The sequence below is a fragment of the Sorex fumeus genome, unplaced genomic scaffold (assembly GCF_029834395.1).
Source record: "Sorex fumeus unplaced genomic scaffold, SorFum_2.1 ptg000067l, whole genome shotgun sequence".
Lineage (NCBI taxonomy): Eukaryota > Metazoa > Chordata > Mammalia > Eulipotyphla > Soricidae > Sorex > Sorex fumeus.
Window position 1 is genome coordinate 1,342,505 of NW_026606124.1, and position 14,070 is coordinate 1,356,574.

The window sequence follows — 14,070 nt, forward strand, 5'->3', positions numbered from 1 at the left end:
AGCTAACTCAAATTTATACCTCTTTATTCTCTTGTGATGCCTTTTCAAACTATGCATAATGGATGAAAATAGAATAAAATCATGAGGTGACCTGTGTCCTCTGCAAATTCATACCCTGAAGTTCTAACCACTAATTTTACATGTCACATTCCCCAGGTCTCCATATGAGAACACAGTGACAAGGTGGCCGCCCACAGCCAGGAAAACGGTCTTCCTTTCAGGCTTCCAGAGCTGTGCGTTCAGACTAGAGTATTTTGTTTTGGCAACTAGGGAAAATGAAGCTGCAATTTTGATACTGAGGAGTGTGGGGTACTGCTATAACCAATATTCAAACAGGGAGAAGCTGCTTTGGAATTGGGAAGCTGGAAGAATTTTGAGTAAGGTAGAAAAAACCTAGATAATTGAGAACAGACTGCTGTGAGCACTAAGGGTTTTTCTAGAGGTGAGGTCTCGGTCAGAAATAAGGAACTAAGGGTGAGGTCTGAGTTGGAAATAAGGAACATTTTAGACTAGAAAAAAGATGATCGTTTGTGTAAAATGATGAAGAACTTGGCCAAACTGTACCCTAGTATTTTGCAGACAGTTGAACTTGTGAGGGCTAAAACTTGTGTGTTTATATTTGGCTGAGGAGATTCTTAAAGCAAAGATTCTTTCACAAAGGAGGTTTTTTTTTTTTTTTTACTGCCTAGACTAAAATGTGAAAGGAGAGAAATGAGTTGAAGAAGGCATTATTTAACAAAAAGGTACAACTTAAAACTGGGAAACACTGGGGCCCATGAGATAGACAGAGGTAAGGCACTGCTTCCTTTATACACGGCTGAGACTAATTCAAATCCCAGCACCATATATGGTTCCCTGATCACCAATTGCCACTGGGAGTGATCCAGGAATAAGTCCTGAGCACTGCTGGATGTGGCTCTCTTCACTCCCACCCCACCACAGACACAGAGTGGGAAATAGTCTCATTCTGTCATTCTGCAAAAAATAAGAAAGCTTATTCTAAAAAGTACACTAAGGACGAGGCTGAACATTTGATAAAGAGATCAGGGGTGTGACTCATGGACTTAATTAGTCATCTTAGCAGAAGCCAGGAATAGACATGAGATTTTACCAGCAAAGACACTGTTAGTCTCAACTAAAGGAGGAAAATCAGGAGGGAATGTGGCAGGCTGACAAACATTTTGAATTCTATGGGACTGGACCACGAACTGTTTGTCTGTGAGAATGTACGACCTGGAACTATTCTAGCTGAAAAAGGAAGAATGACTTTGGGTGGTTCAGATATCACCAGGGCTGCCACTTTCATCACAGGACCAGGGCACAAGACTGTTTCTTCCCTCTCTTTAGAAGGGCAGGACTGCTTCCAGCTGAGGATCAGGGAGCCCATACTCGATGCTCAGGGTAGGATGCTTGGTGGAGAGCCATAGGGCATCACCCTCAGTGAGGGCTGTATGGGCAGGTCCTTGCAAATATTCAAAGAAGTAAGGTGCCCAGCAGAGACAATGGGTGATGCAGAATCTCTGTAGGCTTGGAGCTCAGAACCGAATCAGAGGATTATTCCTGAGCCTGAGGTTCTGGACTTGCTGCAGACCCAGCTAGCACCATTCCTCTGATTTCTCTTCAGTTAAGATTGTCCAGCCAAGGTCTGTCCACAGTTGTATTTTTGAATGCACATAATTTTTCTGTTTTTATGATCTACGCGCTGGAGAGGAAATGTGCCTCGGGAAGAACTGGATCACAAATTTTACTTCTAACAGATTAGTTGATATTTAGAGTTGATGCTGGAGTTGACTTAAGGCCTTTGAGACATCAAAGGCTTCAAATGGTTTGAAGTGTTTTATATATGATGAGGCATGAATTTTGGCACCAAGGACAGACTGCTATGGACTGAAGTGTGAACTCCCCTTTCCAACCTATGTTGAAGTACAAATCCACAATGTGGCTATACTTGGAGGTAAAATCTCTACTTTCTAGTCTAGCAAGAAGGTCCCCCCCTTTTAAATCCTTAGTCAGTACTGTTCAGGGCTTACTCCTGGCTCTAAACTCAGAAATCACTCCTGACCGAATGAGGATGCATATGGGGTGCCAGAGATTGAACCCATGTGATTGCATGCAAGGCAAGCACGCTACCAGCTATACTATTGCTCAGGCTCTATAAAGAAGCATTGTAAATTAAATGCGGTCATAACCCTCCTATGGATTAGTACACTTATAAGAAGAGACATCCGAGAGACCCTGGAGCACTTGGCTCTGTGAGGACACAGGAAGCAGGCGGCCATCAGTTGGCCAGCAAAGAAGTTCTCACTAGAAACTGAATAAGCTGGAACCTTCAGCTTGGACTTGACATCCTTCAGAACTCTGAAATATTTCCTAGGGTATTTAAATAGTCTATGGTATTTTCTTATAGAAGCCTGGGCAAGCCAAGACAATGATTTGCCAAAGCAATGATCCTAGTACTCTAACACTGTAGTAAATTTGGTATTTAAGGGATTATTATTCATTGCTTTTCAAACTACAACATTCTAGCACTTATTTCTTGTTGCAACATTTCAAAGATCTTTTCCTGTCTTCAAGAGGCAGTCACACTTACTAGATCATTGTAAATTCTATTAGTCTGGAAAGGGATATTTTAAAGAGACAAATGGAACAGAGTGGTTTATGTGAACCAACTGCAGCTGTATTGTTTATCTCTGCAAAGGTAGAGTTGACCAGTGGTTAAGCCCTCTAAAGTTGGACATGAAAAAGTTACTGCTAGAAATATCCAGTCTTCAAAAGACACACTTAAATTCATCACTTAGTGTGAAACATTCATTCCCAAACAGCCCAACAACTCCCCGTATAACCACTTGCCACCTGTTCTTTGGAGATTGCTTTGCATCATTACAAGCAAAGAAATCAATACCAGACCATTGATTTGGGAAAGAGACAAGATTGCAAGGTGATAATACATAAAGTTAGTCAAGTCCTACCTCTCAATTGTTTTGAAAGAACATAGTTTAATACCCCGCTCTGAAATAGATATTCATCCTGCACTCGTGATTTTAGAGCAATAAAAGTCCAAGATAGATGAAGTCCCATCGCCCCAATTGCTATCACAGCTTTCGAGTGTTATACAGAGTCTCTAAATATCTTCTTAGATTCAAAAGTCCTATATTAACTTGAATCTAGATCCCCTCTCTGAAGTTTACCCTTCAGTTTAATTTAAAAAGTGTGGGCTGGGCACAGGGTCACTCTGACTGCCACCCAGAGTCGAATGGTATCAATGCTTCTATTACAGAAGGTAATAGAGCTGAGGGTGCTAGCTGAGGGTCTGATCCAAACATACATTCTGGGTAGACAGGTAGTGCCAATTGTTTACCTTACCCATTAATTTACTAAGACACCATCTGGACTTTCTGAGCCAAATTAACATGGGAAAGTCATAGATATGTTAACTAATTTTGACCAGTGACTAGATCAGTAAAAAGAGGATGGAGAATATTACCTTAAGTTTACATAGTGTTTTGGTATTTTTCATAAGCATTGTCTTATTTCATCCTCACCTCAATCCCACAAAGTAGATGGACTGTCACTGTAAACATGTATGAGGAGGAACTGAGGCTCAAGATTATTTTCTCCTAACCTAGCAACAAAGAAATGAATACCCTACAGAAGAAGTTCAGGGGTAGTGAAAGAAATGAATATTTATCAGAAACATGTTGTTCTTTGTTAGCCCAACAGTTCCATAAAATGGGTAGTGCTAATATCCCTGCTCTTTCTGTATTTTTGGGTCACACCTTTGTATTTTGGGACACAGTGCTCAAGGCTTACTCCTGGCTCTACACTCAGGGATCACTCCCAGAGATGCTTGGGGAATATGTGTAATGCTGGGGATTGAACCAGGGTTAGCTGCATGCAAAGCAAGCGCCTGTACTATCACTCTGGTCTTATTGCTTCCTTTTAAAGTAGAATGAATGGAGGGGCTAGGGGTATAGCTCAATGGCAGAGTGCACACTCTGCATGTACGGTTTAATATCCCAGTGCCCCTGCCAAATAAAAAGATGAAGAAATTGAGGCACAGAAAAACAATCTGTGACAAATCTACTCAGTGACAGAGTTAGAATTTGAAGCCAGATCTTATTACTATTATTTTTTTCCTTTTTGGATTACACCCGGGGATGCACAGGGATTACGCCTGGTTTTGCACTGAGGAATTACCCCTGGCGGTACTCAGGGGACCATATGTGATGCTGGGAATTGAACCCGGGTTGGCCATGTGCAAGGCAAACATCCCACCTGCTGTGCTATCACTCCAGCCCCTGAAGCCGGATCTTTACGTCCTCAAAGTCCTTGCTTTATTTATTATATTAATGATGTCAATGGTTTACTGTTAGAGTAAATACAATGAAACAAATATACTTTGTCAAGAGTTTTTTTTTTTCTTTTTGGGTCACACCCGGCGATGCACAGGGATTACTCCTGGTTCTGTACTCAGGAGTCTCTCCTGGCGGTGCTCAGGGGACCATATGGGACGCTGGGAATTGAACCGTGATCGGCCACATGCAAGGCAAACGCCCTACCCGCCGTGCTATCTCTCCAGCCCCCTGTCAAGAGTTTTTAATCTCTCTTAAATAGATGTGTTGTCTGGAATAGCTGATATATCTGTAAGAAATTATTGAGTAGGCCAGGATATAGTTTATCGGGCTGCATGGCAGAGGCTGGGTTTGATTGCTGGCACCAGAGATCTTCTAAGCATGGCTGGGTGCTGACCCAGCACTGGCCCAGATATCCGGAGAATGAAGGGCCAGAGAAGCATGGGATTCTAAGGCTGCTGCATTGAATCTGTAGCGTGGTTGTCTGAGAATTTCTGGGGAGCCTCCTGAGCACCACTTTGGATTTCCCCCACCAACAGAAAAAGGAAAAAGAAAATGGTATGTCACACAGACAAAATATTTGTTGTGGAGCAAGAGAGCCATGTTTAAACTCCAGCTAAACTACAATTTGATAGCTTTGTGACCCTAAGCAAGTTAACTCACCCGGAGGGTCATTTAAGAGACATTTGAGCTTCATTTCCCACATCAGTCAAATGGATAAAAAGAGCTTAACCTCATAAAGTTGACATGAAATTCAATTATATAACACAGATAAAGTTCTCAGCTTATCAACAAATACTGGTTGTCTTCCTCTATAAAAATATTTTCCCAAGAAGCACAGGAGTTATAGAGAGCAAGGCTAGCCAAGGATCTCTTATTTGCCATAGAATAAAGACAGAAACGGAGTGGAAAGTATATAACAGACCAGTTTTTACAGGTAGGACAAATAACAAAAGTTCAGGAATTACCGACTCTGAAAATACTTCACCAGTCTCTCCATTAGGACTCTTCCAAGTTCCTACAGAACTGTTTGCCTGTATCTCAGCAGTTAGTATACCATACTGTAAGTTTGTCTCTGTACAGCTGTTATTGTCTCCAGATAGTAAGTCCCCTATTTATCATAACATCTGGAGCCTCCTGAGCTAAGCCTCTATATAAGACAGGCTCCATCATCTTGTGCAGAGTGGAGAAACGGAGGAAAGAAGAACGGGCTAAGACTAAAGGCAGACTGGATTGGTAGTACTGTCTTACCTTCACTGCATAGTTATTAAGTGGATCTTTTGCATATGAAGCGGTGTAGTAGACAGCGTCGCCAGCCTCACAACATGGCTTGTCACTGGTGAGCCTAAAATCTGACCAGCTGTCCACACCGAAACGGAGCTGGTCTTTCTGGCCAGCCATGAAGAGGTCTTCACATTTAATAGCCAGTTTCTTCAAGGCATCCGTATGAAGGCTTCGGATTTTACCCACCACTTCTTCCCGATTATCAAGTCCTCGATAAAGTGCTTGTCTCTGGGGCTTCTGGATGCTTCGTCCGTGTCTGTAAGAGGGACCACGCCGGCTGGACAGAGACTCCATGCTATTGGAAAATCTGTCCTTAATACTGAGAGTGGTTAGGCTGGAGATGCTGTTTGCTGCTGAGGGGAAATGCCTCTCCTTGTGCAAAGGTCTATCCAAAGAGTCGTAAGATTCAATGTCTAGTCCCTTAAGTTCATAACTGATGGAAGAGCCAGCACTGCTGGCATCCCAGTTGGGATCGATGTCATAGGTGGGATTAGCCACAACACAAAGACTAGTTTCCAAGGATTTTTGGAGGTCTTTGGAGATTGGCTCTGTATTGGCTCTTATAATCATTTTCTTTGGCAGTGGGGGTGGTGTGGGCTGGGAAGCATTAAGTGTTTCTTGGTCTGTTTTCCCGCCAAAGGCAACGGCGTCATCCAAAGCTCCCTTAGGCTGCCGAGGATGCTTGGGAGGTATCATGGCTGCTCTTGATTGCCCTGGGTTGTTTCATAAAAAAGAAAGGAAGAAAAAGAAAAATTAAGGTTTCATTTTTGTTACATAGTTGAAACTTAAGCAGAAATAAGTGAGGTAGGCATGAAAACACAATGAACTGATACCGTAATTCAAGATGGGAGAAGAAGGCAACCAAGGAACAAATTGTTAAGGTATGAATCCACAATTTGGTGAGACAAGCAAAGGAAATGATGTCTCAGCATTTCTGGGACATCGGGCTTTGTTTTCAAAAAGGAATCCAGATTCTCTACCTCCCAACGTGACACTTACCACAACTAGAACACTAAGGAATTATAGATACTGTGCACTGTGACCAAGCAGAGACAATACCATTTTCAGATAAGGAAAATGCTTGGGAACAACTGAAAATTTGGGACTGCCAGATGAATGCTCTAAAGATGCTACTCTTTTCTTTCACCTTCATTCCAAACTTACATCGTATTGTATATATAGCACTTGTCATTCTTAATCCAACACATGAATATAACTTTATAAACCATATTAATTTTATTTCACTCTGGAGATGGAGTCCGCCACTACTTAAACTGGTTTATGTATAAAATTCCTCTGATTGTGGTAAGAGAAACAGTATATACAAGCAGTCAACTCTTATTTCGAATATCATTCACAAAATGCTATGTGATTCTCTTTTATTTGGTGGAGGGCATTATAAGTGGTGATTCTAAGAGACTTTACTTCTGAATGTCTCTTATAAGCCCTAATTATAAAATCAATCATCTCTGCTTCCTTTCAAGCATTTGTGCGCAGAAGAAAAATAAATGTGTGTGATCAACGACATCTTCAGTGCTTATTGTCTGAAGGAGAGGCGGCATTGTTTTTTAAAGACATAAATATATTATGAAACTTTCATAAGAGCTATTACACAGAAGTGTTAGAAAAATGAAAAATGAGGGGACTGAAGAGACATTGCAGCAGTTCAGGTGCTTGCCATGCATGCAGCCAACTTGGGGTTCAATCCCTGGCACCAGATATGGTTCCCTTGAGCACTGCCAGTAGTGATCCCTGAGCACAGAGCCAGGAGTAAACCCTGAGTACTACTCAAACAAACAAACAGAAAAGTTAAAATAAAGTATGCAGGTGTGCACTCAGTATCTCATAATTAGAACACAATACTCTGTTAGGGATAAATTCTGTCCCCTCTCCAATCTGTTGGAGAACTAACCCCTTGGTACCTGTATATATATTTTTTGACTTAGTTAAGTCTTAGTTAAGGTAATCAAACTAAGACAGGAGACCCTGCATGCCTGATCCAACATGACTGTGGTGTGTGAAGAAGAGATACACAGGGAGGTCCTATCTGGTCACAAAAGCAGAGAAGAAAGTCACGGAGCTGTAAGCCAGGGAATGGCAGGAATTGATGGCACCACCAGGTGCTACAAAAAAGGGAAGAAAGGATTCTGCAGAGAGTCAAGGAGGGAGCCTGGGCTGGCTATTACCTTGATTCCTAACCTCCCAAACTGTGAGAGGAAAAAAAGAATCCTATGTGTTTTAGTCACCCTATCTGTGGTAATTTAAATAATGGAGCTGAGAAATAATCCATGCTGTTGCTTTTAATCAGATAGTAGACATTAAGGGGTCATTGTGAAGATGATAACGAGTCGAAATGATAGTTTGTTTTGTTAAAATCATTTCTTTATAGCCATGCCAAAGTTAAGTATCTATACAAACTGTAACTGTAATAACAATTTATTCTACTTCCTATGCCTATTGACTATCTTAAACAATACCGAATGGGGCTGGAGCGATAGCATAGTGGGTAGGGCATATGCCTTGCACATGGCCGACCCAGGTTCGAATTCCAGCATTCCATATGGTCCCCGGAGCACTGCCAGGAGTAATTCCTGAGTGCGGAGCCAGGAGTAACCCCTGTGCCATGTGTGATCCAAAAAAGCGGAAGGAAGGAAGGAAGGTAGGAAGAAAGGAAGGAAGGAAGGAAGGAAGGAAGGAAGGAAGGAAGGAAGGAAGGAAGGAAGAAAGAAAGAACACTTAAGGTTTTATGGGGCTGGAGAGATAGTACAGTGGGCAAGGTGCTTCTCAGATACCTGTCTGATCTAGGGTTGTTTACCCACAATCCATAAAGCTCCCTGAACTTACCAGGAGTAAGTCCTGAGTACAGCAGGGCATGGCCCCAAAACAAACAAAATAAAACAAAAGAATACCAAAAGTTTAAAGAAACCATGATAATATATTCAATGAATTAAAATTTAAGAAACTTCCTTCACCAGAGGTATGCAGAAAATAATTTTTTACGCAAAGAACAGTTTATGTTCCATATCAACTAAAATGTGTATTTATATATAGACAGAATGAGAATGCTAAGCTTCAAGATGGTCAGTACTCAATAAATATTCTTGGATGACTAGGGGAATATATATTTAGAACTGAGAGGAAAAGAGTGGTAAAACTGTGTAGGTGCCTATAACTTAGAAATAAATTGCATTAGTGATTTAGAAATTTTTCACAAAAATAGTCCAGGGACATGTGGCTTCATTGATGAATTCAACTCAAGAATGGGTTCATAAAGTTGTATAAGAACCCATCTTTTACAGACTCGCGCAAAGAATAGAAAGGGAAAATTCACACCTTGAAATCTATGAGGCTTATATTAACAACAAACTATCAAAGGCAGCCACTCATATGAACAGAGACACAAAAGCCTCATAAAAATACTTAGACACTGAATCCAGCAACACATAAAAAGGATTATACACCATGACAAAGTTGGATTTATTACAATAATATAAGGTTAGTTTAATACTTGAAAACCAATTAAGGCAATAAAATGTCATGTAAACAGACTAAAGAAGAAAATCACTTTTAGAAGATATATGAATCACAGTTAAGTCTACAAAACTCTTAAAAAAACAGGAATAAATTTTTTTGACCCTAGATAAGGAATGGGGTCTTAGATATTATATTTAAAGCACAAATGACAAAAAATTTTTTATTTATACAATTAGAGCTTCTCCCCCTCCAGGTTTTTGGGTCATAACCAATGATACTCAGGGCTTACTCCTAGCTCTGCACTCAGGAATCTCTTGGTGGTGCTCTGGGGACCATTTGGGATACTGAGAATTGGACCTGGGTCAGCTGCTATACTATCGCTCCAGCCCCTAAAGCATTTTTATCAGAGGATGACTCCAAGAAAGTCAAAAGACAATTTACAGGTGGGATAATACACATGCAAATTCTATATATGAGATTAGTACACAGAATTTATAAATAACTCTAAAATGAAAAGAAATAATCTAATTTAAAGTGTGCAAAATATTTATATAGATATTTCTTCAAAGAATATATACAAGTGACCAAGAGAAAAATCAAAACTAAAGCTAAAACAAAAACCACATACATAAAGACAGTCAACACTATTGTTTATTGGGTACATGCAAATCAAAACCATGAGACTTTACATTGACTAAGCTAACAACAGTCTAAAACAAAAAGAAGAAGAAAAAGAGAGCAGTTCGGACTCTCATATATTACTTGTGGGAATCTAAAAAGGCATGAGCACCTTGGAAACAATTTGGTAGTTACTCAAAAATTTGAACGGAGTTTCCCTATGAACCAGCATTTCTAATCTTCAAAATGTCATGGCACTGTTGTTCCTAATTGCCAAGAAAGGAAAACAATTCAAATACTTATCATCTGATGAAGGGATAAACAAAGTGTGGTATTAACCATACAACAGAGTATTATTCAGCCATATTAAGAAGTGCTGATATATGCTACAATCTTGGAACATGCTGAGAGAAGTGATTCACAGAAGACCTCCTATCACATGTTTCTACTTTTATAAAATGTCCATAAATCCACAGAGACAGAAAGTATATTAGGAATTGCCAGGAGGTAGGGGAAATGGAGCATAGAAATGGAGAATGACTGTCAGTGGATATGTCTGAGCTGATGAAATATTCCGGAACAGATACTGGTAATGGCTAAAACTCATTGATACTAAAACTCACTGAACTGCATACTTCAAAAGGGTGAACTTTATTATAGTATGTAAAATTGTATGTTATATATAAACTGATATATCAATAAAGCAAATAAACAGTCCATTACTAGAAATCACATCAATTCTGTTTTCAGTAACATCTTCCCCTTATACCACATCCTTAAACATCAACATGGATATGGGAATTCGATATTTACTGAAATCTTGATGTGCTAATGAGGGCTCTCCCATGGTATTACCCTAGTCTTATTTTGCCTCAGCTAATGTGAAAAAGTCAGAACTCCAGTTGACTTACGAGATGACTGAGACAAGCTCTGCAAAAATCTTCACTTTCCAGCTACTGACCCAGATCTTCCAGCAATGAAGTGTGATGGATAAGGCGAGATGAAGTGAACAGCCACCCACTTTGGGCTGCTGTGACAGTTTGATAGTCTCTTGTTATCAATAGTCAGTTTTGCCTCCCTCGTTGGCATTCGCCCATAGAGTTCATTCCCTGCTTCCCCCCGCCTGCCTTTTCCCAAAAATCAAAGCTGATCATGGCACTCCTTTACTTAAAAAAATTCTGTTTTTGAAAATGTGGATTTGGTCCTGACTTTTCTTTGCTGAAGTGCAGAAAGAGAAGGCCTTTCAGGACCCTGCCTTAATTGTACCTGTTCCAAAATCTTGTAGCACTTCTTGTATCTTCAGTTGAATGACCAAACTGCTTGCAGCTATTTAGGTGTTCTTGTCTACTTTACACTCTGTCTTTGTTCATGCTAACTTTCTTACAGAAATGGTTTCTCACTCCATTCATCTTTAAACATCTCAACTCTAGAGATGTTCTTTTTTCACTCTAATTCTCTCAATTGACCTCGTCTTTCCTGGGATGTGGGTAACATTCTATGAACATTTCTAAGTCCTACAATACTTGATTTATCTCTGTCTGAATTCCTATAGATTTGTTCATGAGGGGAGAGACTGAGTCTCATTTGTATACCCAGTACCAAGTAAAAGGAGGGAGTGAGGGAAAAGGAAGGGAGAGAGGTAGGAAGGAAGAAAAGCAGGAAGGAAGAAAGGTAGGAAGGAAGAAAGGGAGGGAGAGACAGAGGGACGGAGGAAAAAACCTTTCAATGTGGGCACCAGAGTTTGTTTGTTTATTTTTGGGCCACACCCAGAAAAAATTGGGGACCATAAAGGGTCTCGGGCATCTTGGGGATCAAGCCTGGGTCAGCTGTGTGCAAAGCAAGCGCCCATCCACTGTACTCTCCTTCTGCCTCTAAGAGGTTTGTACGGTCGTTTCTCAAAATCAGAACAAGCAAAAGAAGACCATAGCCATGAGAGGAAGGCTTTTAAGTGACTTCCAAAAATATCATTCCACAGGCCAGAGCAAGAATTCAATAGGTAGGACTTTTGCCTTGCAAGCAGCCGACCTGGGTTTGATCCCTGGCACTCCACATGGGCTCCTGAGCCCTGCCAGGATTCCTGAGCACAGAGACAGGTAAGCGTGAACACAGCCAGGTGTGGCCTCAGCCAGGGGTGGCCTCCAAACAAACAAATCTTTTCACCACTGGCAACTGAGACAAGATCTACTAGCTCAGCAGCTCTTCAACACTTATCCGTGGAAGCGTATGAAAGCTGCCTGTACCCCTTCCCGTCACCTACAGAATAAAGTCCAAACTCCTCAGCCAGTTGGTCAGTGCTCTTAGTCTTATCTATCCCAACTTCTCATCCGACTTTTCATACATGCCACTCACTTCCTGTTCTTGTAATATGCTTGTGCTTTTGTTTTTATATCTCTCTTGGCAAAGATTCTGTCCTAGCTCAGTTCAGATGGCCCTACTCCAAAGAAATTCTTGGAGTCTCTACTCTCCACCACCAAACAAGGAGTTATTATTTCTACCTCTGTATTTCTTAGTACTTTTTGCTCTATTACATTATTTTTAGTATTTTAAAGATTGAATTGGTGGTTGTTAATTTTTCTTTCCTTCTTTTTTTTTTTAAACATTCTTTTAAACCTACTGTGGAGGCATGCAGGAGAGGTACAGAAATTTATAGCTGGATTGAAGGACAAAGAGTCACACAACTTTGCCACATGGGCAAAGTTGGTTATCATGCCAAAATAAAATTGGACAGACAAGGCAGCAAGGAAATGAAGAGAATAATAATGATGTCTCTTCCTAAACAGCAGAACATTATCTCCTGGCCGTTAAGGAGATTTTCCACACAGGAATCAGAAACGTTTGTGTTCCAAATGAAACCAGGGACATTCCACAAACCATGCAAGTAGGTCAAGCTATTCTCCCAAGTCTCAAAGTGTTTTGTGTATTTTTTTTCTCCAAGAAAGACACGTTCTCCTAACTGAATTCCAATCATCTGGGTCAATGTTTTAAAAGCCAGTTTCTTAGCTGTTTTTATTTTAAACTTTTAATCCTTATACATGCCTCTCAGGCCTCTGGGAACAGACATAAGCTCAGTTTTCAGCAGGCCTGATATAAAATCACATACTCTACATTTTTGTGGCATGCCAGCTCTCTAAATAGAAAAAAAAATAGATTGTGTTCTAAATCATGCCTTGCTATAGGCTGAAAAAATTCCTTTTGACCAACAGGTTTGACTAAACTACATTTAGACCTAACGTTCCCTCTTTTAGTGCTTCTATACTCTACTTCTTTGCTGTCTCCTTAAAAAATCTTCAGATTGACATAGCGTGTTCTAAAAAGTAAATGTCAAAAGATGGATTAAAAGGGAATAATTTAATGATACTACTTGAAATAAGTCAAAGGGTGCTTAAAACTCCTCAGGAAGGAAGAAAAATTATTGATATGGGCTCTTTTCTTTTGAAATGGGGAGGCAGGGATTGGGCTACACCTGGTGGTGCTCAGGGATCCCTCCAGGCAGTGCCTGGGGAACCACATGGTGGTTCCAGATTCAATTAGGAACAACTGAATACAGGTTAAACTTCTTACACCTTCTGGACTCTCTCTCCACCCCCTAAAAAATCAACATGCTAAAAGTGATTGCACAGCAAAATATACAATTATATTTAAACAATAGCTCTACTGATCAAGAGGTCTGCTGAGAGGCACTACCATTGAAAACACGCTACTGGGAAGCCAGAGCAAATGTTTGTTTGGGATTTGACAATCATCCCTATCTGGTGTTAGAGATTAAAAGGGACTACATTTGGGACTACATTAAACTAAGAAACAGTGATGAAAATACAGAGAGAGCCCATGGAATAGCAAAAATATTTACCCAATACCCATCAGATAAGGGGTTACTATCCAGGATATACAAGGCATTAGTAGAACTGTACAAAAAAAGAACTTCCAACCCCATCAAAAAATGGGGAGAAGAAATGAACAGAAGTTTTCCCAAAAAAGAAATACAAATGGCCAAAAGACACATTAAAAAATTGAAACCCAAGCACAAAATTTGTAAGTCTACAACTGTACCTCATGGTGTCTCATTAATGAAAATTAAAAAAAAATGCTCTACATCGCTAATCATCAGGGAGATGCAAATCAAAACAACAATGAGATATCACCTCACACCACAGAGACTGGTACACATTCAAAAGAACAAAAGTAGAGCTGGAGTGATAGCACAGCGGGTAGGGAGTTTGCCTTGCATGTGGCCGACCCGAGTTCAAATCCCAGCATCCCATATGATCCCCTGAGCACTGCCAGGGGTAATTCCTGAGTGCAGAGCTAGGAGTAACCCCTGAGCATCACTGGGTGTAACCCA

At 40.5% G+C, this 14,070-nt stretch overlaps 2 protein-coding genes across 3 annotated transcripts in view; both read right to left on the reverse strand.

Moving 5' to 3' along the window:
- TSPAN3 (tetraspanin 3) overlaps positions 1-14,070 on the reverse strand; it is a 174,942-nt gene that overhangs the window by 94,710 nt on the left and 66,162 nt on the right. The gene's annotated exons all lie outside the window — the stretch shown is intronic.
- PEAK1 (pseudopodium enriched atypical kinase 1) overlaps positions 1-14,070 on the reverse strand; it is a 268,078-nt gene that overhangs the window by 17,935 nt on the left and 236,073 nt on the right. For both annotated transcript variants that reach the window (XM_056128746.1, XM_056128745.1), the window contains one exon: positions 5,604-6,349. In XM_056128746.1, coding sequence (XP_055984721.1) covers positions 5,604-6,349 — 746 coding nt within the window. The remainder of the gene's footprint in view (positions 1-5,603; positions 6,350-14,070) is intronic.